A 25445-nucleotide genomic window follows, 5' to 3' on the forward strand; every position below is an offset into this window, starting at 1 on the left:
TATTCAAAAAATTATGAATAAAACGAGATTACGGATCAAAAATGGAATTTTCCTTTGATCTCATATACTATATATATACGTAGTATTTTATAAAAAGTTTATTTCATATTGAACCTAACAATTGTTTAAACAAACAATTGGTTGAAAAAAAATTTTTTATTTTTTTTTAAAAAACAACCATATGTTTATCTAAAATTTTGCTCTTTCCGTAAGAATATCTCATTTAAAAATATTCGGACATATTCTAAGTATATTTTAACGAGAAAATATTAAACTCCATGATGCATTTAAAATGCAATTTCAATGACGTTTTGATATACATATATATATATATATATATATATATATATATTAACAAATAAGTGTAATACATATAATCTATTTTTTTTTATAAATTTAACGAACCATGTAATGCTGTAAATGCAAATTTTACGTCATTAAGTGTTATAATGTTATAATTAAGCGAAATCTTTTCAAAAGAAGAATACAGAATTTTTATGGGAAAAGGGTCATTTACCTGAATTAAAATTTTCCTCATCTTTTATGAATGTAAACAAAATGTAATCAATAATGTATATTTTTACATTTAGTAACGACACGATATATACAATAAATTGCTTTTCATTGTTCTAATTAAGAAAGTATATTTCCTCTTACTCAGCCAGTACTTTTAATTGATCTAATTATATTATAATTTTACGAACTAATCAATGGTCGACAGTAATGTCCAATTATATCTTTTAAATAACTAACGAAGCTTATCCTTTAAATTTGTGAAAATTTTATAGAATTTCTTTTGAAAGACAGCTCTAAATTTCCGTAAAGCGCCCTTCGAGCTAATCAAAATCCATTTGGAGAGAGATCGAGAGAACAAGAAAATAGAAAAAGTGAGATATCCAAGTGCTACGGCAGTTAATGGAATATTCAGCAAGAGTAGGCTCGCTCGCAAACAGCTCGAACTCTCGAACTTTCAGCCCGCACTATACAACCCATACATGCCCTTCCACCCATCCGCACGCGCACGCGCACGCACGCACGCACGCACGCACGCACGCACGCACGCACGCAGTCTTGCAGACACTAACAAATGGACGACGTATACGAATATATACACGCTTACATGCTAGACGACGCCAACTGGGATAATCTTATTTCTTGGAACATTTCTGTACTCGGCGCCCACTTTGCGCTTCCATTCCTACGCCTAAAGGGCTCCTGTCTGCCCTTCGAATACACATGCGCGGCCCTTATCCTCCTCTGTATCCTTATTTCGTTTGTATGTGCAGTTTTCTTGCGAAAATTCAACACCCGGCGCCACTTAGATACAAGTACCTCTTATGACATGTCGCTCCCCCTTGACTCGTTCACCCGCTCTTTGGCTCTCTCTCTCTCTCTCTCTCTGTCTCTCTGTATCTCTGTCTCTTTTATGCCCTCGAATGCACGCGTTCAAATAAGTACATTCGTCTATAATTACTCTGACCCTTCAAACGCCTCGTTTCGACTCACTCACGGTACTCGAGTCCGTCAAACTTCCTCTTCTGCCTGCTTTCTCTTTGAGATCTCTTCTACTATTCTTTACTTTGTCGTACACGTAAGATACATCAACTTTAATATTACTCACATAATAACAAATGTGAAACTGAAGAAGCTTGCGATCATTCTTCTTTTCCGTTTTTTCAATTTCATTTTATATTCATAAACAGGAGGATTTCTATCGAAATAATAACAATATTCTTGCAGAAAAATTTCTTTCATACACGCAATATGAGTGCACCGAATATTCCTGAATGACATTTAATCATCCAATAAATAATATAATATTAAATAATAAAACGTTAATGCCATAATTGTTCTAATAATAATAATGTTTTGTTTTTTACTATGTTTCTTCGACTTTGTTTATCTGCGCGACTGTGTAGTAGAATTTGAGCTTAAAATTTATAAATAAAATGAATAAATAATATTTCATCGCCACTCATACGAGTACAATTGTCATTTAAAAACTTCTGTCTAAAATGCAATGGAAATGTGGCATAATAGTACAATAATACAATGTTTTCGTAATATTAACGTTAATGGTCTAATAAATTTATAAAAAGTTGTTTAAATGTTAAACTATGAAAATGCAAATGACATACAAAGGATAATAATTTTTTCTTATAATAATTTAAATGGCTTGTATAAGTAAATGGCTACAAGAAAACAATAAAATTGTATTGAGAAAGAGGTCAAAAAACTTCATCAAATAACTTATGTAAAAAGAAAGAAAAAAACAAGAAGACGAACAAGAAGAAGAAGAAGAAGATGAATAAAAGGGAAAAAAGTAATAGTACCAGTGTTAATATTAAATTTGATCTTTATTCTCTTCGATTTACTCTGTTTTACGGCATCCTTTTCTTACATCTATCTATAACAGTAAAATTTTGTATTTAATTCATAACCGAGGATAAATGTAACCTTGAAATTTACTTTTATCCTCACAATTGAAACCTAATGATTCTGTTAATTTACTCTTAATAATACTTTTCAGATACTTTATTATTACAAAAAAGCTATAATACGTTGAGAGGCAAATTAATTTAAAAATTGATACGATTATTCTTACAGCAATAAGATACTTTGTTGAGCAATTATGCAGTCTCGCGAATAACTAATCATAACAACAACTGCATAGTTGAATTTTTGTTGGCTATTCCCGTCGACAAGAGAAACAACAACCTAATCTTGTTTGCCATTTACAATTGTTATTTTTTTATGTTTGTATGCGCATTGCTTCGTACGGGATCATAAAAGACAATTTCTACTCGACACAAATGCAGAAAAAGCAACGGAAGATTAAAGAATAGAGATATCGAATGGATGAAAGTGAAAGTTCGCAGTAACATTTCGGCACAATGAGAAAGCAAGTACATTTTTCAGGTCGAGGAGCGATGAAAGAGTAACGGGTAATACCGAGTGACACGTGCCACGTTACGCGGAACATTGAGAAATTACAGGAGCTTTTAGGGTACAAGTTCCGAATCACATGCATGCAGGTCTAATGCAATAAATTGTTGGAATGGAATCCTCTCTCTCTCTCTCTCTCTCTCTCTCTCTCTCTCTCTCTCTCTCTCGAACTTTCTTTCTGCCTATTGTTCATTGTTCGTTCGTTCTCGATTTCGCTCTTTACCTATTCTTTCTTAATTTTTTTTGTTTTTTTTTTTACATCAGCCATTCTATAGAATATAAAGCAGTCGCCTTCTTGGCACTTTTGTACATACGCTTTCAAATTCCTATTGTTAAATTAGTTCTTGCCGATATTATCTAATTATCATTATGCTCCATCGCTCTAAGGTTAATTTAATTTATCTACCTTATAAATGATTAATAATTATTCGTCATTCCCTCGTCAACATGTTGACTTGTATGTGTTTTTTTTTTTTTTTTTTTTTTTTTTTTTTTTTTTTTTTTTTGTTATTAATAAATGAATTATTTGCAAATCATTCTCTTCGCGAAATTAATATAAAACAATAACAAAACAATAAAAGGAACGTGAGAGATTATGTATTTTTTGTATACACGTATAAAGTGCCGCAAAAGCATAATTATTTTATGACTGTACTGAACTGTCATTGTTATTCATTGTACGAACTTTTACTTCTTGCTTAATAAGAACTGTCATTGTTATTCATTGTACGAACTTTTACTTCTTGCTTTAATCCTTTAGAATATTAAATATTTCATATAATAAACTCATTTGATTAGCCGTCAATCTCATAGTGCATTAAACAGTCGGTATCTGTGCCTATCTGGACACAACCTCGTTTCTTTTCATATCGAGAATCGAGTACAATGGTGGCACTTCCGTTTAAGTGAACACCGAATCTGAAAATCGAACGGCTCGATAAGTTTTCTTGTCAGTAGATAATAAGAAAAGAGACTATTGCCGAACGAAGAAGGAATTTCATAGAGCAAAATGAAAAAGTAAAGCAATTTCAGACTGCCCTTATCGAAATCTCATAAGATTATACGTACATTTACAAAATATGAAAATATTGCGATGATAAAATCTCGCAAAAATATTATGATAATTCTTTGATTTTGCTTAAAACATCGGTAAATCAGTCGAAATATTTTTTTTTTTTACTTACATATAGCACGTGAATCCATTATTGTGAAATGTTTTGAAGATTTATTATTTGAATTTAAAAAGAATAATCTTGTAGATTTAATAATTGATAAATACGATTTGAGACACGACAAATTTTCAACTTTAATGAAAAGATTTTTTCATTCGTCGTCATAAGGAAAACTGTAGAATAATATCTTCTCTTTTTATCGATCACATTAACATTAATCATTCGGTATTGATTTTTATACCATTTTACGAGCCAATGATCATTATCATTTTGATAGCGCGAGACTAAGCTCTATTATTCGCGTCGACTCGCTATACTAAAATTGGTATGCAAAGTAGTGCAGGAGAGGAGAAAAGCTACAAGGAGCCACGCATGTCAGGGAAATAAAATCAGAGAAGTGGCATTCTATATACATATATATATATATATATTTTTTTTTTCTTTTCACGAATGAAAAAGAATACTTATAGGAGAAACAGAGGAGTCAAATGGAGTAAAAAAGGAGAAAGTAAAGAAAATCTGAGAGGTGGAGTATCTCCTTGCAGAATCTGAACTACTATACACACGGAGGCTCGTTCGCAAATAATCGCATTTTATCGCATAAGTTAGATGAAAATCTCATGGAGCGAAAGGGCCACCGCATACAGGCTAAAGAAAATTGAGAAGTTCGAGCATGTGTACGCCCATATACACACATATAGTATAAGGTATGGGAGAGGAAAAGTGAGCAAAAAGAAAAAATGACAGGGATTTGGGTGGGGGGGGGGGGAGAAGGGGAGAGAGAGAGAGAGAGAGAGACAGAGAGAGCGAGGCAAGATAGTGGGAGAGAAAAGAATGAATAGCTTTACGAGACCTCGTAAAATCTGGCAAGTTCATTTGAAACGCATGACTATATTTTTTCATTTTATTGGCCAAATTTATTTTCTAAATTTTGTCGAAATGAAGAAAAGAGAGAGAGAGAGAGAGAGAGAGAGATGTACTTGCCCGCTTTACACATTTTTATTCCGACAATTACATCAAGATTAAAAAGCTTCCGCCCCTTATTTAGTGCTTATGCAGAGAAACATAAAAGCATTTGCACTCTTGATTATTAGTCTACTGTGTTTTTTTCCCTCTTGCGATTCTTACGCATAACGAAGATAAATAAGAATTAGGATTGCAGAATATCAAGCCATTTAAAATGATATATAACACCAAGTTTCGCGTTGTTAATTTATTTAAATCACGTGGATGGAATATTTAAGTATTTAAGTTTTTTTTTTGTATTTTAAAGGAAATTTAAACGAAGAAAAATCATTGAAATAATATGATGCTTAGTAAAAAAAAAAGTTTTTTAATTATTTTCTTAATTCATATATTATTGTCGTGACTAAACTTAAACATAAAAATGAAAAATACTTCTTTTATTTGCGGAGATATTTTTAAAACCGTGATCATTATTTAGTAATATCATTACTTAATTATCGCAATTTTAAGTGATTTAATATTTTATAAATGTAACTATGCAAATGAGTCTTATACATACGTGTATTTACCATCTCATGTCATCTGAGCAATTGGTGAAATTTTCATGTTAACCGTAAAAAAATCAAAGAATAATAATAGATACAAATGCCGAAATGAAAGCGATTCCAAATGATATTTGAAGAAAGGACATAATGATGTGTTTATTTCTCTCATTGTTCTCTTTATATATATATATATATATATATATATATCCCTACCGTGCCTCTCTTTTTCCCATTGTTCCTATTAACAAGAATATAATAAGTCGAGATTGAATGTATGGCGGGTGTGCCGACGTATAATGAAGAGAATGAGCGGGAATTGCATACTAGCAGAGGACGGCGACAAGGATCGGCGAAACTCGGCAAAGCAATAGTAGTAGTTGTGTATTGATCAGACTCTGACTTTCACTCAGCCACATTCGCGCACACTTTTTATCCATCTCTACTTTTCCCTTGTGCCTTGTATAGGTGCGCTCAGACGCGGCGCCAGAATCCCTCTTCTTTTTCTCTTTTCCCATACAACGACTCTCGCGCAATGCCGAGCTCACGTACGTGCATAAAAACGCGAGCGCGCGGAGCAAAACAATATGTGGATTCGTGTGGACAGACGTCGGCTCGAGAAGCTGTTATTCTTCGCGCCACAACCACATGGGAAACGACAAGCGCAGCACTGAAGTAAATGCCTTATGATCGTCTATCGGAATATTTTCACGTTTCTCTCGTTCTCTTCAATTTGTAGCGCTTTTATACTCTCTGCACAGCTTTTTATTCCACTCTAATTGCTATTCTTTTATGTATTACGCGAGCACCTTTAATTGCGTGAAAATTTTCATTAGTCATTGCTTAATATTAGGTATTTAATAGTAAATTCGATTAATCGGTCGATGCTTTTCTTCATCATAGGTAAACGATTGGCAAAAATGTCCAGACGTTCGTGTGTGACTCGAACGAATAATTAATCATTACGTAAGATGCGACTTTTTATTGAACGAGCAATATCTTTCACGATTATGATGATACGTTTCTGTATAATTACAAGTCTCAAAGGCGCACGGATAAGAAAAATTATTTGAACACGAGGTCAATGGAACTCGGGGGCGAACAGATCGAGTTGTTAAATTGCTCGGGATCCCATTGGTAATTGAGTTGAGTTTGAACTCGGCAAGCTTCGAACATTCAGCCCACTCCCTCCTCACCCCACTCCCCCTACCCCTCACCATCCCTCACTCACCAATCACCACCACACCGTCCGCCCGTCCCCCCGCTATAGACGGTAACGCGTCGACAAGACGTGATTTATTCATAAGGCGAGCGTGACTCCTTGCTGGACGGCTTTTCACTATGGCGCCGTAGGAAAAGCTGGGCTTTCCATATCGCGCTCGGCAACTTTTATTGCTTGTTGCAATTCGTTGTTGTCTCTCGCTCCAAGTGTCCCGAAGATACGAGAGAGACTGTTACCGCAATTGTGAGGCGATTTTCAAAGCCCCGACTATACGGATACGACGTCGAATTGCCTCAATAAAGTGATTTTTATTTACATTGTATTTTAATGGATTGAATTGGTTGTTTGGCGGTTGACGATGCAGGGAATGGGATGATGAGGTGGGGGTTGCGGAGTGGGGGGAGGAGGGGGGGGGAGAGAGGTCGGAATGACTTTACGATATTTTGTTCCGCAATAAAGATTCTCGCAAAAAATGTATCACTGATATGACAGATATCACTATTATGACTCGGCATCTATTTTACTTTCTCTAAAGTATTATCAAATTTAATAAAAAGAGAGAAAAAAAAAGTATGGAGAAAAAAACTTTATTGTTTACATATCATAAATTTATAGTTTAAAATAAACAAAAATTGTTATTTTAGTATTGATGAAGCTGGAATATATACTAACAAGGGTTTTCAACTGCATTCCTTTAAATACAAAAAATACGGAAATACTGCTAACTAAGTAAAATTTATTATCATTTATAAAACGAGAAATATATCAATTTCGAATAATTGAAATAACAACTTGCATAATAAATCATACTTAAAAGTTTCGAAAACCTTAATATTACGTAAATATAGCTTAATGTCTTGTGTATATAAATTGTCCTAAACATAATTGTTATAAAATGTTTAAGATCTTACGAACTAATTATAAGAAAATATTCTTAAGATATTTTTATAAAATACTATTTACAGCGATATTAACGTTATTTAATAATAATTTTCTAGCGATTGATAAGATAATATCGAAATACAAACACAAAAGGCAATATATATATATATATATATATATATATATATATATATATATTAATTGAATTATTACATAATATATTATAATAATTTTATTATTACAGTTCTTTTATAAAATATTATTGGAGGTGAAATAATTTAATAATTAAATCAAATGAGTAAGAATTAGGTTGTTAATATAGTTCAAAAGGCATTTGATTAAATTCAAAATGAAAAATTCGCACGGAAAATACATAGTACCTCAGAGTATATCTGAGAATTACATTTTACAATTGAGTTTGGAATTTGTTTCACCGTAGTAGCGTATTTACGCGGTTTCAATACTGCAAATACATTTCTTTAACGTTGCATATCTCAACATGAAATTAAAAATTCCCTATCTTTGGTAAAAAAAAAATAAATAAATAAATAAAAAAAGAAAAAAGAAAGAAAGAAAGAAAGTGCAAGAGAGCTTAAAAACAGCAATAAATAATCCATTCCGTTTCTCGGACATATATTTTTGTATACAATTTTTGCAGACGCATAAATTCCAAGATCAAGGAATCCAAAAAATTTGTGTATCAAAAGCACATACGGCGTGAGGACGAGAATAAAGCCACGTGGAGGAAGCCCGTAAAGCCGCATAAATTCGTGGGAAGAGAGTGTGGGAGAGAGAGAATGAGATGGCGAGGTAGGTAGGGAGGTAGCGGATGATAGAGGGTGGTCTGAGGGTGAGGTGAGAAGAGAAGAACAAGTGCCCTTGCATGAATCGCCGGGAGAGGGTCGCTGATCTGTGTGGTGGGGTATATTTTCCTTCGGAGAGTCGTTTTCTCGGCTGCGTGCGCACGACTCGGCAAAAAGCGCGATATACGTAAGCCGTGAGGGGAGGGCAGTTTTACCTAGCCCTCACTCGTACTTTAGAGACGACGAGGGATTCGTTGGGGTGGTCGTTCTCACCTCGATTTTCTGCGAAAATGGAGACACAGGGAGGGAGTGTGACGGAGATAAGAGAGAGAGAGAGAGAGAGAGAGAGGTAGAAGTAGAAGTTCGTGAGTAGAATTCTCTGGCAATACTGGGGCTCTGTCCTTCTTTTTGTATCTCATTCCTGGTCTGTAGGATCGAGAATAGCAAGGCACCACCACAGCCTGTTAATATCCCTTTTGACCACGACCTAGATGAGGTGCTGTTAATTCCTGTGGCAATAACGATTCTGCTGATTTACCAATGAGCGTACTTTTATATTGGCTTTTTAGGAGTGCCGGGGGAAGGGAAAGGAAAAAGAAAAACCAAGACATCTTCTTTTTCCAAGCTAATGTGAAATTCATTCGCCATCTAAGCAACTTACGATTTTTCTCTAATTTTATTATATACCGGAAACTATTATATAGAAAATATAGAAAAGTCATTTTTTTCTTTCTTCGTATATGATTTATTTATTATCTATTATGATGGCTACATGTATAATAAAATTAATCGAATATTAAACCTATTGTTCCAATCTCATTATAATTTTACATTTGCATTCGTAAAATCTATTTAATAATCACAATAGCATAATAATTAACTCGTGCTTTTTAAATTTTAGTACATTATTATTTTGCACCAAATATTTCATGATATTGACGTTGAATTACTTACTCTAACAATCATAAAATTAATGGGTAAAAAATTATTAGTCCCTAATTATCGTGACAATGTAAAATTAAATAAATATACGACACTTTTATTATGTCGTTCTATGAAAAATATGCTAATTTCAAATGATTGTGCTTCGTGTAAAAGGAAATTAGTAGAATGACATTACACATTTGAATATAATAATAATAATCCCTGATAATTGAAATAAGAACGATAACTTTATTTCAATATATTTTTATACAAAATTACAAAAGTATACGGATTTCATACAGATTTAAAAAATAATCTTCAATATTATACGAAGAACGATATTTAATTTGCCATTAAAATGGCATATTGAATTACTCATTGATCCGCGTATAAATAATAGCGGCATATCATCACCACGTAATATATGTAATGTAATAATAGATAGTTGTAAATAAAATCCGATTTCATAGTCTATGAGTACGTATAATAATACATATGCTATGAGGCATTATTATATTAACAACAATAAGAGAAACATTTGAACGCATTAGGGTCGCGTGCAATTTCGTATGCTTAACCATCAAAGAATATAATAGTCTAAAGATAATTAAAACCTATCTGTCTCTATCTATCTCTATATCTATCTCTATTTATCTATCTCATCTATCTATATATGCATCTCCCTCTTACGAGGGCTTAAATCAAGTCACTGCAATTATAAATCCATCGCAACGCACTTAGAACAATGACCAAACGGCCGCTCGTAAAACGGCTTTAAGCGATGCGACGGGCAACTTGCGGCTAAAATTCAGGCCAATGTGGTTGGTTAAGCGCTCTTGCGCTTATTAACTTTACATCGACTTATATGGCTTGATGTTTCCCGGGAGTGAGATCGCTAATCGACGTTAACGTAAATTTCATTCGCGTCGTATTTATCTCGTTAACGCGCTCGCACTCCCAGAAGACGTCTTCCTCTGCATTATGTAACCTCGCAGACTCTTCACCTCTTTACCCCTGGCGAAAGTCCGGCAATGCGTATGTCGAGGTAGAAACGAGCTGCCACCGACCCCTCCTCATATCTCTCATACCACGATTCGACAACTCAACGTGGCAATGCGCGTGATGTGTCATGAGATCCTACCAATGGAAGGCGATTCTTTTGGGAAATGATTTTTCATTTATATTTCGTGCATACGTAACACCAATGGGATGTTCATGGGATGCCAAGTGTTTTTTGAAAATTTTATGTGACGTAGCATTGAGTACTTACCCAATACTCGTTGTCAATTAGTGAAAAAATTCGTAGTATTTCATATTGAAGATAGAGAAAAAAAAGTCGTGCTTTTCTTATATTCGTGGGAGAGAAAAGTTCAAAAAGAAAAAAATAAATTAATTAATTAATTAATTAATTAATTAATTAATCAATTAATGTAACGGCGCAAATAGTAATAATTAAATAAAATACGACTGGACAACTAATCCTATCGTACACTATTTCACTCATTTCGCGATAAATATGGAAAATATTATTTTGCAAAATTAACATTAACTTTCTTTTCCGCTATTGTCGATTATTTATTTAATATTTTAGAAGTTTTATGTTTAAATTAAAAATATGCTACTTATGAATGATCTGCAGAATATGAAGATGCGTTTCAAAGATTTTGTAATTAAAAGTTATTTTTTAACGGATGAACTTCATTTACGCACATAATAAATATTACCAATATAATAAATAATAATAAGTACTGTATTTTTAACTCGATTGTTCATGTGTATTTCTGTATTTCTTAAAATGAAGTGTAAATCCAGTTTTTTTCGTGTACGTATACATGTAGATATGTTGCATCTTTGAATAAAAGTAAAAACTTGAAAATAGATGTAGACAATTGCGAATACCAAAAACACACTATAGAATAACGATTGAAAGGAAGATTATATACAATGTAAAAGAAGAATGGTGTGATAAAAGAGAAAGAGATAGTGCAAAACTCACCAATCTTATAATGTTTAAGAAAAGCTTATACAACGATATATAAATTTTATAAAAGATAATAAATGACAAAATCAGAAGAAATTATGAAAAAAAAAGAAAAATAATTAAAAAATAAAAAAAGAAAAATTTTTGAGTAAAGAGTGAGAGGTTAACATTGAATCCTTTAATTACATTTGTATGCTTAGAGATTCTATAGCAACTTTTTGTCGCTAGGCCGATGTCTCGATGCACTCTGATCGTTAATTAAAACAATTGTAAACTCGTTCAATTTCTCAATTTGATTTATTCTATCATATACGGTGGATCATAAATTTTATTGGCTGACCCTAATAACACATCCTGCTTTTCAAAATTGTGAAAATTTCCTCTAAAGCGCTTAAACCAGTCGAGACATCCTTTCACGTATGCTCGAGCGATCGATAACCTCCCTTTGAGAAATAATAATAGATGATTAAGTAAATTCAATCAAATAAACATTCTAAGTGAACACCGAATGCCTATTATAGATTGCGGATTGTGAAGTTTTCGAAGAACTAAAAAATTTATTCGATTTATAAGCAGTGCCTTTTCAATCTCTGAAATCACTTGTTGCAAATTCACCATTCCTACCCCTTCTATTTAAATGCTAATAAAATTGATTTATATTGTTTGTTTCCCCCCCGCCCCTTTTTTTTTTTTATTTTTATTTTTTTTTATTTTTTTTTTTTTTTTTTTTTTTTTTATCAATTTGAAAGTATCGTGTTCACTCAAATGGTTTCGTATTAATCTTTTATTCTTTAGTTAAAAACTTTGGACTTCAAAAGGAACGCGTCAAATAAATTCTGAAAGATAAAAAAAAAAAATAAATTAGAAAAAATTCAAATTAAGCCAAAAAGAAAAGAAAAAATTTGTCACTACAAATTTTTATTCTAATTCTTTGGGAAGTCAGATGAGTAGTTTTTCTCCGTTTCAAGATTATAGAATAAATTATACAGATTATGATAGGATTTGATATAGAGTAGGGCATAAAAATTCTTACACGTTACGTTTTTTGGTCATCATTTGCTTTACTCATTCTTATACCAAAGTTTTTTTTAAGACTTTCAGCTCTAATACATTAAATAAATTATCCATCCGTTTATCTGTGTATGCGTCACTGATAATATTACCATTTATAAAACTTTCCAACTATCTAATTCAGATACAACGGTCCGATTGGCAGAAAATTTTCTAAAATCCTTGAAATTTTGCTTTATATTTCTATTGAAAAATTACAATTATGTGAGGAAGCTATATTATGTTATTAAAAATTTTCTACACACGTTGAAAGTATATTTAGGTTCGATAGAATCGTTTCGACGCTATGAATTCGATGACTATGGAAAAAAGAGAAAAAATCGCTGATAAATATAATCCTCTTAGCTGACAATTTTATAATTTTTTATCCTTTCATTAAAATCAAATGCTAATCTTACTTTATTATTACTATTATGTCTCTGTAGTTGTATATACGCTCGTTGTGTATTATTCAGTAATCTTGTAAAGAACCATCGCTTACCGTAGCAATTTTTCAATGACTATAGAATGCCAAATAAGAAAAATAAAGACGAGATGGATTGATTGGCTTGGTTCGGACGATAATTTATACTCTCCATAATGGAAGCGCAAAAGCTCTATTACTAATAGTTACGAAATTATTAGATTACGTAAATTATTCGATACCAATTGAAGATTTAAAGATAAATGTAATTAATGTACTATTAATGCGCTGTAAAATCTCCCCAAACGTTCATAATTCGTATGCGAACATGTCCAAAAGTGCATGCATTTATCATTCATTAGCACAAGTTCCTCTCCCAACAAGCACGTCTGTCATGTTAATTTTCTTATAGAGCTCGAAGTGAGTATCGAAGTAACTTAACGGGTTTAAAAGATCGCTAATCGATCGTAAAGTCTCGATGAGATGTCAGGTTAAGAGATCGAAGCGAAAGAACGAGACGAAGGTATTGTCGCGGTAGAAGGGCGCTAAAGGAGAAAATGCCGCAGGGCTTGAGGCGGTATTGTATTATAATCTCGCAACGGCATTCTAATGGCGAGTGCGAACGGCTTGTATTTAGGTGCGGCGGTGGCGAGGGTGGGATCATCGCCGAGTCAAGTCTGATCGACGACACCCTCAACGGGAATCCCCACTCGGAGATCCCGAGGGCCGAGGAGCGGCCGGCGCCGAGGCAGGCGCCCGCCACCGACGCCCCCGACGACGACAACGGCGACACCATTGTCAGAAAGTACGTTTGCGCTGCTCCGTCAGATTATTATAATCTTCACTGCCATGATTGTGTATATCGCAAAGTGCTCCTCGCGCACCTCTTTACACTCTACCACGAGTATGCATTATTCCTTGGCCTTTTATCCTTTCTCTCATTACTAGCGCCTCCTTCTTTTCGCAGCCATTTTCATTTTAAATATTCTTGCCTATGGTTAAAACACTTTCAAGCATAACCAGATATTATGATTTTAAATATCACTCCAATTGATAAAGTGAATGGAGCCACTTTGTGCTATTGAATTATTATGTAGTCGATAGCTTTAACATATAGAACAGCAGTTACTTACACGTGATGCACATCTTTTTATTTCTATTCGCGTTAATCGTAAATAAATTAATAGCTATTCTATTACATTTTTAGAGACATTGTATGTCAATGCACATTTTTGATAAAGTAATGCAACTACAAGTATTACACTGTGTATCTCTCTCAGACTGTTCTATTACTTTTATTTATCTGCATCTCGAAATGTATTACAAAGTTCGTAGATCTCTTATACGTACATTCATACGCACATGTTTACAAACATGCATATGCTTGATGCATACAGGAGAGATGGATAGATAGAGAGATAGAGAGAGAGAGATAGAGAGAGAGAGAGAGAGAGAGAGAGAGAGAGAGAGAGAGAGAGAATAGACCCCTTACAAACAAACGCGAGCACGTATTCCATGTACGCATTCGAAAAGTCATCATTATTTTGAAAAAAAGTACAACATTTGTCATTTATGAACTTTGTATTACACGTAATTTTTAAACTTTCTACGCTTTTTATAAACGATTAATTTCGTATTGTAGAGGGTAGAGGCGTGTAGCTTGCATATTTGAACGTCGAGCATTTTTATTTAAATCCAAGAGACGTTGTTAAAACTTCCATTGTTATATTTCAATCGTACGTATGTATGTATCGCATATAATATAGTTAAGCTCGCCTCACATTGGCAGTTATCTTTGTCATTATTGCTTGGTACACACGCTTAACACATGTCCATGCTTCCATGGTACCTGGCAGTGATTTACGGAAGAACTGATTGTCGAAACTGATGTGACCTTGGCTACTTTTTCTTTTTAGTTAAAATCTCCTCTCCTTCCTTTTGCACTGACTATCCCAATCCAACGTGCAGATCTATGTTTTATATTTATGAATTATAATTTTCAAATATATATGCAAATTAATAATAAATTTAATTATAATTATTGTTTCTTTAGCAAGGAATTACACTTATTTTTACACTTATAAATAATGAATTGGATGTGAAATTTAACAACCGTTTTCCCATGCGTTTCACTGCTTTTCTAAAAATCTAATGCAACAAGCAAAATAAAATACAAATTAACGTACATCTATTTTGTATAATTATAATTTATAATTAAAACATTTATTATTCGAATGGTCGAACACAAACATGATTATCTTCACATTTTTTTTTTTTTTTTTTTTTTTTTTTTTTAAATGTCGAAATAAATTAAAAATTACAACATCATCTCGAGCAAATAATAAAATAATATACGGAAAGTAGGAATATAATGTTAAATATTAGAGTCGCTATCATTAAAATATTATCTGGCATTTACAAATATTTATAGGTTAATTAATTTAAAAGACAGGATTTTAGTTTTATTCAATTTTACATTTGTAATATTCATGTTCTAAAAATACAATTGAAATAATATAGCAAAATAATAAAATATTTCGAGACGATCGATTAAAATTTTCTCCTTTATTCTATTCAACGAGAGCATGCAAATTGGAATTTTAATGATAAAATATGTTATGAATACTTCTATCTGCACAAATGCCATATATATTTATAACATTTTATGACTTGAATACAATAGGTATAAATACAAAAATTTATATAAGTTAAAAAAAAATACTTTAAATAATTGTATTCATAAATATACATAAATAGAATCTCATTTAATTAATTAATCTGTTAAACTAAATTAATATATGTTATTGCGTTACGTTGGATTTTCTTTCTTTGCTTGTTTTGTTTTTTGTTTTGCTTTTGTTTTTTGTTTTGTTTTTGTTTTTTGTTTTAACGATAAAACTTAAAACACACAGGTCGTATATAGAATTCTGAGAATTCTGATTCACTAGAATGGTTTAATAAAAAGCAGTAAGATATTTTTTTAGTATCATTGTCCTTTGACACATGAATTTCAAAATTAGATGTTTTACAGCAAAGATATTTTGCGATTATTTCGGAATAATACATTTTTTATTCACAAAACGCGCGGTTCAAATTAACGAGCATAAAATCTGTCGTCATTACAAGCATTTAGATGTAAAAATGTTCTTTACTAATGTCATCGCGGGAGTTTTTTTAATAATAAAATCTAATTTCTCGAGTCGTCGTTTAATCTGTGCTTTAAAAATATTGATATCGTTTAGTTAAAGTACGGTTATATCAACTGCTTAATTAGACACCTTCAGTCACGAGAGAATGTCTACATATGTGAATGCAACCCATGCAAATTTGCCGCTTGCAGCTTTGAGGTGCGCGCGTCAAAGTGAAAAGTGAGAGAGAGACTCTCTGTATTCCCAGGAAAGCATCCACTACAACGAATTAACTCTATGACGCGACTGAACAAACCTTCATTTGTAAAGGGCCGGACAATATTTTACAATAATGTTTTGGTTTGCAAGTACAATATTGTTATGTTGTTATATTGAATTTGTGATTCGTAGAGACTCGTATTTGTAGAAACAAGAGAACAACTAATTTATGATTTTACAGAATTATAAATGCTTGCAGCTTCAATTCATGTTTATAACTTTTCAGACGCAAATAACACTTTTAATTAATATAATTGTATCGATCGTATTATTAAAATAAGGTATTATTAAAGGCAGATAGATGTTAGATTTCAGTGCATTATTCATAAAAAAAAAAAAAAAAAAAAAAAAAAAAGTAATAAAGGATATCATATTAATTTTAATTAGATTCTATTTATTCATCTTAACATTAATGAAAATTTATAATTATAATTTTATTCATGGTCATAATGATGGTAATTAATATTAAATATTTAATCTAACTATGGATATAAAATGTTTACGTTTGGAATGTGCGAAAGTATTCTCTATTCATTAAATAATTGTAATATTTAATTACGTGTTCCCAACTTCTGCTTCAGTACGAGATTTGTTGAAAATATCGAAGCAAGTTTATTAATTACATTTCATGCTTTATATTATTAGGTTGAAATTTTGTTGAAACATTCACGCAAATAAGTATTTGAAATCTTGTATGGTTTTATATTGGAAATTAAGTTAATAAATCATGGATATTTTGCTGGGTGAAAAAAAAAAAAAAATTATTATCATAAATTATATAAATTTAATTATTAATTATTTTGGTAAATTGATGTGTTTTACGTCAAAAGTAGCTAATGGATTCTTTGAAAGAGCGTTCAATCATTTACAAAAACAGTTATAGAAATTAATAGATTGAATGAAAAGTTTCTTCGATATATCAAAAATTTACTAGTTTAATAGTTGTAATATATTTCAAACCTTAGCACGCTCTAATAAGAAAAATAGAAGTAAAACTTGTTAATTAATCATTTCAACATAAAAATATCTGAATATTTAGAAATTAGACGTGTTTCATTATAAATAAATTTCATATCCTTTCATTCGTTCGTGCTAATAATTAGTTGAACATTGATTTATACAAGATAGATTTATTGAAGCAAGTAAACGTATTCGTTATTTACAAAGACAACTTTAATGTTAATAGTCCTTAATTTATTTGTCATCGAAATTTTACGATTAAAAGTAACGCTATTGAAATATAAAATTGCATATATGATAAAAATTCAGTTTATAGATATACTTGAAATATTTGTATTATTGATGTATTGAATATATTGAATGATTGCTGGAGAATTGAAAGACAATTGGGTACATTGAACATCAATAATTCTAATAAGATATAAATTCTAAATGAAATATTCCTTTAAAATAACAGTTTATAATTTACATTATGTAACGAGTAAGTTGGTGCATGATCATAAGATAACTGTCCTAATGGCTTGAAATAAATGGACAAAAAGAAAGATTGACCGCGAATTTACGAGCGCTTGGCATGTATAAGAGTGTATGAAATTTTGTTTTGTGTACAGCTACTGCGAGAAGCCCGAAAGTGTAACGACAGAGATGGGCGGTGTGCCACACGTGGAGGGGATAAATAACGAGCTGTACACGAGTCTCCCGGTGAAGCGACGTCAACCCAAAGACAAAAGCGTCTCATTGCAGCAGCAGCAGCAGCAGCAGCAGCAGCAGCAGCAGCAGCACCAACATCACCACCAACATCACCACCACCACCATCACCATCAGCAACAGCACTTGCAGAACAATATCGGGAACCCGGACAGGGGGTTGCACGAAAATTCCATCGACTCCGAGGACAAGGATGAGAATTTGCCACCTGGTTGGGAGAAACACGAGGGTGAGGCTTGCCAATATATATTTTTTGCCCTGGGCTATTTAGCTCTCGGAAGTGAAGCTTCACGTCTGTCGTTTGCCTCGTTTAAGCTACTTCGATTCTATTCTATTAAAAGACGATGCAATCGAAAATATTGAAATTGAGCGTTTTTATAGTGGCTCCCATGATAAATTAGCACGCGAAATGTTAAACGTAAAAGAGACTTTGTGAGAGAGTTTTCTCGATATTATAATATTATTATTATAATAGATTTATTCGAGCACCTGCAGTCCCTGGATTAATATCGATTTCGTTTTTAACAATAACAGGCACATAATTAATATTTTAAATTCAATATAATTATTACATTTAAAAGCAAAAATTTAAAAAAAAAAAAAAAAAAAAAAAAAAGAAAAATTTCCATATAAATGAATTGTTTACTTGTAGTGCAAGAAAAATCGATCCTTTATGTTTATGTTTATGTTTTATGAAGAAAATGAGTTTTTTCGTAATACTGAAAAAAAAAAGAATTTACAGTAGCAGCAGCAGCAGCAGCAGCAGCAGCAGCAAAAAAAAAAAGAATAAAGAAAAAAAAAGAAAAAAACGACCAATGAGTTACAGAAATATTACTTGAGATAAAAGATTTGGCAAATACAATAAATTTGCACAAAATCATGTGTGCGAAGCTTATACCTAAGGCAAATATAATTTCAAGTCAAAGATTAAATACCCCTGAGTTTAAATTCTTTCACGCTAATCCTATACTTGGAATATAAAATAACGACAGAGAAAATAAATAAAAACAATTTCGCCCAATACATAAATATATAATTCACCTTTTAACTTTTAACTTATTTATTATGAAAAATCGAATAATTAAAATGAATAAAACGCGATTTAAGCCATGGGATGTATATTTGAATTGTAATAATATAATATTGACGTAAATGAATTGTAATTGTCGTAAGGAAGTAATATAATTGACCATTGAAATAGACTGTATAGATAGTATACGGAAAAGAACTTTTTCGTATTGATGTGTGCGTGTTGTAAAACATTGGCATTAGGAAGAGTAGTTATTTGAAAATGATTGTCAGCTACACGCGAATCATTGTTAAAAATCTTAATAAATAATTAAAACCTCGGAGATATTAAACCATCGTTAATTAGTAATTATTAGAGACAGTTTTTACCAATGTAATCGGAAATTAATGCTTATGATGAATAGTAGCGAAGCGTTTATATTTCGTAGAAGTCGGGTCGTATATAAATAATTTAAATGACTAAAGGTACGCTTCACTTTTAATCGGACATAAAATTCAATTTATGTGAAAAAAAAAGGTGAAATATTATTTTTCTTACTTGTTTTCTTCATTTAAAGCAATATTTTATTGGATTTTCAGACAAAGATGGCCCGTATTATTGGCACATCAAAAGTGGCACAATTCAACGAGAGCCACCAGAGGCTCGTATTTCAAAAGTCGAGTCACGTAGAAGCTTCGTTAAAGATAACGATAGCGTAAGTTTTATATTAAATAACAAAACAAAACAAAACAAAACAAAACAAAACAAAATAAACAAAAACAAACAAAAACATAAACAAAAAATGAGAAAATAATAAGATGAAAAAATAATAATAATGACACGCGCGCGCGCACACACACACACGCACGCGCACACTTTGACACAAGCTGCTATCAAGTCATTTTGCAATGTAATGTGTACGATATGCTTCTATAACTTATGGGATACGGCAGTTGGCATTACTTTAATTAAAGCTTAATTAATTTCCACGAATGGCAATGATAATATCGATCATTAAATAAAACAAATATTTACGGCAAAGTCAAAGCATTGATGCTGGAAGGTGGATGATTAACGAGAGTGAGTTAGCGTGAGGCAGGTGTTTTCCTAAATCGCGCGACTACTCTACTAAATCTTCTTCAGATAAACAACTTCAACTCGCTGGGCTGCCTAGTCAACACAGTGACGCGAAGTAACACAAGTTCCGCTTTGGACCAAGAGCTCGAGAACAAGAGGAAAGAGGAGCTAGCGTTAAAGTGAGTAATATTTTATAAAATATTTCCTCTGATTCAATTGAATTACTGATGAGAGATCAATGATGCAAATGGCGCGCGCACGCAGAATCGCTTACTATGAAATGCTGTCGGAAATTGTCCTCAGGCGAAGGAGTTATCCGGCGCGTGCGGACTCGGAAGACAGGAATAAGCCAATAAGGTTCGCGGTTAGATCGCTTGGCTGGACGGAAATCGCAGAGGAAGATCTCACGCCGGAAAGGAGCAGCAAGGCTGTCAACAAGTGTATTGTCGACCTGTCACTCGGTCGGAACGACCTGCTTGATGTCGTCGGTCGATGGGGCGATGTGAGTTAAAGATTCGCGTTTAATTGATTGGAATGCCCTTTGTGCCGATAGGATTCATTGCGCGTCACTGCTTGCATAATCCACACCGACCTCGTATAATCATCATTGTGATTTGAAATCGATTTGGACAATTTCGTAGCGTCAATTTGATTTCCACTCTTTGAAGCTTTTAACCTTTCCATAACTTGATCGAAGCATGAATTATTTTATCGTTATAAACGTAAATATGATAGGCTTTTCAATTCATCCAGTGGGAGATTTAATAGTAATAGCATCAAGTGCCAAATTGCCCAAACGAATAGTACTCCAAATAGTACTCCAAAGCTAACAATTTAACCAACAATTTTACATCTTATCGTACGAGTAGAGCAGCATAAAATAAAATATTACCATTTTGTAGGACAATGGAGTGTGAGAATTGTAATTGGAAAGGATCGAGCTATTTTCTTTTGACTAACTAATGATTTTTTTTTTTCTTTTTTTCTTTTTTTCTTTTTTTCCATTCGACGTTACATTCCCTTCTAATCGGAAATTCGATGGGACACGACGAGTAGTTTTGTTTGAGAATAATGCTTAAGGCAAATATCGATCTTCCATAATGAATTTCCATTAAATATGTTGATAATAGTTTTTGTTACGTTACGTAGTCAATGTGGTCTTGGGAAAAGAAAAGAAAATGATAACGAAAGGCAGATGTATCGAATGTAAAGAATAACTTTAACGAGTACTTTTAAAAATTGTCAATATTCATCGGCATTTCTATTATCGCTGAGCCTGTTTTTATAAAAATTTTCTGCTCCTTCCGATAAAAATATATTCTCAAGTTTTATAATAAACTATTGGTTTAAAACATTATAATTATATGATTAAAAAAGTTACGTGGCCTTGATTACACACGAGCAAACGATTAATTATTACATTAATTATTAAATTATGACTGTACTTGTGCAAAATTTTTCATCCGAGATTTTCTTTTACTTTTTCTTTTGTTAACTAAATAAAAGATCGTACTTTTTAGGGTAAAGATTTATTCATGGATCTGGACGAAGGGGCTTTAAAGTTAATCGATCCCGAAAATCTTACGGTTCTCAATACACAGCCAATTCATACCCTACGAGTTTGGGGTGTTGGACGAGATCACGGAAGGTAATATATCTATTTTTGATTTTGGTCATAGTAATTGTGATACTTATTCTGCCGCAACGACTACATTTATGAAATAAAATATCTAATAAAGTGACTTAATAAATAATTTCAACTAATTAATGTGTTTTATTGTTCTTCTTCTTCTTCTTCTTCTTCTTCTTCTTCTTCTTCTTCTTCTTTTTCTTCTTCTTTTTCTTTTTTCATTATCGTTTGTTTTTGTTCTTGTTTCATTAATTATGGCCGTCGACAATTCGACATGGATTATTCATCTTCATCCCATACAGAGAAAGGTAATTAATTCATTGTTTATCTATTTTACGTATAAAATCTCTGCCAACGAAACCGTTCGATCAATTCGATTAATTAGACTAATAAATGTGGATGCACGAAACGGGACGAAGACTTTTTAATTTATTAAGCAATACGGATTATCGTGATGATTAGAAGCTGCTCGGCAATCGTTTCGTTAGCGCGAGAAAGAAGAAGGGAAAAAAGATAAATAAGCATAGAGTACGAGGTAGGACAGTGATGGTGGTGATGATAATTTGAATTTGAGTTTTGATGATTGAGGACGGATCGCGGTATTAAATGTCATAGGCCGAAGGGCCACTATGAAATGACAAGAGAGGAAGCCCTCGTTAATAACGAAATAAATACGACGGGAATAAACGAGCTGGCGAACGATAGCCTGAGAGCATCCGGGAGCCAAGCAGCACCGCTAACGCAAACGCAAACGAACGGAAATAAGCACCAAACAATGCCGAGGCCATAGGCCGCAAATCATCCCAATAAAATATCGTTCCTACCCTTTGGCAGAGATTTCGCTTACGTAGCGAGGGATCGTACCACGCGGAAGCACATGTGCCACGTGTTCCGTTGCGACATACCGGCCCGCACGATCGCCAACACGCTGCGTGACATCTGCAAGAAGATAATGATCGAGCGCTCGTTGCACCAGAGCCTGGCCAAACCCGTGGACGTGAACGGCCGAACGAGTCTCGCTGCGAGACCCACGAACCTGCCCACCGAGCACAGACGCTTCCATAAAAACGGCCAGGCCCTCGTCAGTAAGTAGAGGACCATCGACGCCAATTACCCGCCCGATCAAGCCCAAGTGTCGCTAAAGTCTCACGTGACGCGGGAGCGCGAGCATTCTATTCCTACGGTCACACTCCCACCAATCACACTCGACAATTCGAAATCTCAATTTTTTGCTGACCACCGAGTGCGGTGAAATCCATCCGACGGGTATGAGTATTAACGAGTCATGCGAACTTGAGATCGGGTCGTGCGGCGAACGAATTAATTTTGGAATAAACGGTCGATTGCCATTGCTCGTAAACGCGTTTGTAAAGTCGTCGTTAAAGCAAATGTTTTGCGCGAGGATCGACGTCTTTCTAACAATAATTTCCACTCCACGTTATGATATGTAGTTCGGCGAAAGTACAAAAACTCGCGTTGCATTTAATTAGCTCGATTATGTTATGGAGACGTGGCGAGTAATCGCAAATGAATTCGATGAAAGAGAAAAAGATGAGGTTGAGCGTTTGGCAATGGCAATGGCAATGGCAATGACAATGACAATGGTAACGACGATGACATTAAAATTTCGTTGATCGTTCGAGGTATAAAGGGAAGCGTAAATATTGCCGAGCAACATACTGTTATTCCGATGGCGACATCAATGTCTTCGTACAATTCTTGTAATTACGAACTATACAATCTACCACTAATGCGCCATTAATTTTTCAGCGCAATCCTTCCCAACGCCGATGGAGGAGCCAAAAAAGGTACTGCGAGCCCAGTATCTTGGATCGATGCAAGTATCCCAGGCAACGGGCATGGACGTCCTCAATTACGCTATAGACCAGATTGTCGGCAATACTCCCATCAACCAGTGGCGAAACGTTAATGTTGCCGTAGCGCCCAGCATGATTTCCATACTCACACCCAACGTAATAATATTATTTCATTCGTTTCTTCACGATTGCGCATAGCGTACAAAGGACGAAGAGCTTTTTCTTATTACCATATACTAATGCGTAAAATGGCATTGAGCGGAAAATTGCAAAAGCTCGTATCGAGAAAGCTCGTTGAAAGTTGAACGAGCAGCTTTCAATTATTTCGCATCCACTCACTGCTAATTACCTTTAACTTAACTTCTACTCATTGGGACATTAATTTATTGATATTATCTCGCTTCGTTTCTGTTTTTTCTTTCTTTATACTTATTTCGTTTTTTTCTTTCTTTCTTTCTTTCTTTTTTTCTTTTAGATCTCTGCAAAAATCAGGTTCGCGTTAATTATATCCAAAAATTTCATCAAATTTCTCATGGTCATTGTTATATTTGTTACTGCTATCGTCGTCGTCGTTATTTTTATATTACATTATTTTTACATTGTTTTTATTGGTTCGTTAGCTAACATTACGATTGCCACTTGGCACATAAATTTGAAATAACTCTAAACGAATGGAGCGACTCTCAATCGATAAAATAATGCACGAGTCACGACTTATCGGATGCCAGTTGATTTGAGCGCGAAAAAAATCATATTACGAATGACGGACGCTCGATTATAATTGATCGAGATGAAATCACTTGCATCGAGCGATCCAACGTCAACTTTAAAAAATACGATTCTTCCGTTCCAGGATGACAAGTTGATAACCGAGTGCCGAGTGCGCTACCTGTCGTTCCTCGGCATCGGCCAGAATGTCAAGCAGTGCGCCTTCATCATGCACACTGCCCAGGACCTTTTCATCGCCCATGTTTTCAATTGCGAACCCAGCAGCGGGGCCCTCTGCAAAACTATCGAGGCCGCGTGCAAGGTAGGCATCCCTATTATTAAACGCCGCACCCAACCATCCCCTTTCGACCTCAACCTCAAACCCGCCCAATCCCATCCTCGTAATCTAGGCTCTCGCGGATAAATAACTAATACCCGATCACCATCATCGATCGTGACAATGGCCTCTCCTGCCCCACCTCCATCCCCCAATCCATATTATTGGTTTTAACGTACGATTATCAAGCGTGGGAACATTGGACATGAACGCCTCGGCGATTAGACCAGTTGGAGCCGACTGGAGTCCGAGTTCCTCTATAATGTGCGCATTAAAGTCGAGCGCCATACGAATGAGAGTCCTGTGCTTTATTGTGGTTGCAGCTGAGGTACCAAAAGTGTCTGGACGCCCATCCCCCGGGTTTCCGGAACGCGAGCAGCGTTAATACACCGAGCAGTCGTGGCATCGGCGCCACCCTCAAGTCCTTCGTCGGCTCGATCACCGGCCGTAAGAGCAAGCAGAACGAGTCCTGAGACGAGGCTCTCTCGCTCCAGGTGTGTAACACGATGGACCTGCGAATCCTAAGTATAGGGATGTAACGGCGGGCCGGCTCGTCGAGTTTTTGAGATTTTGCCGTAGATTGATTGGGAAATGGGAGAAGCGGGAGCTCGCGGAGATAAGGATTAACGATAAACCTCGTGAGATTTGCAGCTTTGAGATTGCAGCTTCCGACATCACCATCAGACTCGCCTATGACGAGTCTATGTTGAGCGAGAGAAACGTGAACGGGGCCAAGCTTGGACCGCAGTCGCTTAACCATTAATCGAATAACCCAATGCACGGATTATTTCAATGATATGATCGGTCATTTCAAAAATAAACTCGGCCGCCATTGTTGACGATGTCAAAGATTCTAGGGTTCTGTATGTGCTCGGTTGAC

The 25445-nt window shown here is 34.1% G+C and overlaps 1 protein-coding gene across 1 annotated transcript in view; it reads left to right on the forward strand.

The window, feature by feature from the left end:
• Positions 1-25445, forward strand: part of LOC105364333 (amyloid beta A4 precursor protein-binding family B member 1) — a 137411-nt gene that overhangs the window by 109960 nt on the left and 2006 nt on the right. The window contains exons 4-15 of the mRNA XM_011502231.1: positions 13550-13717; positions 17891-18011; positions 18105-18216; positions 19596-19711; positions 20140-20252; positions 20377-20575; positions 21594-21721; positions 22006-22011; positions 22538-22788; positions 23474-23676; positions 24374-24550; positions 24889-25059. Of these exons, the coding sequence (XP_011500533.1) occupies positions 13550-13717; positions 17891-18011; positions 18105-18216; positions 19596-19711; positions 20140-20252; positions 20377-20575; positions 21594-21721; positions 22006-22011; positions 22538-22788; positions 23474-23676; positions 24374-24550; positions 24889-25038 (1744 nt within the window). The 3' untranslated portion in view covers positions 25039-25059. The remainder of the gene's footprint in view (positions 1-13549; positions 13718-17890; positions 18012-18104; positions 18217-19595; positions 19712-20139; positions 20253-20376; positions 20576-21593; positions 21722-22005; positions 22012-22537; positions 22789-23473; positions 23677-24373; positions 24551-24888; positions 25060-25445) is intronic.

Source organism: Ceratosolen solmsi, unplaced genomic scaffold (assembly GCF_000503995.2).
Source record: "Ceratosolen solmsi marchali unplaced genomic scaffold, CerSol_1.0 scaffold31, whole genome shotgun sequence".
NCBI classification, from domain to species: Eukaryota; Metazoa; Arthropoda; class Insecta; order Hymenoptera; family Agaonidae; genus Ceratosolen; species Ceratosolen solmsi.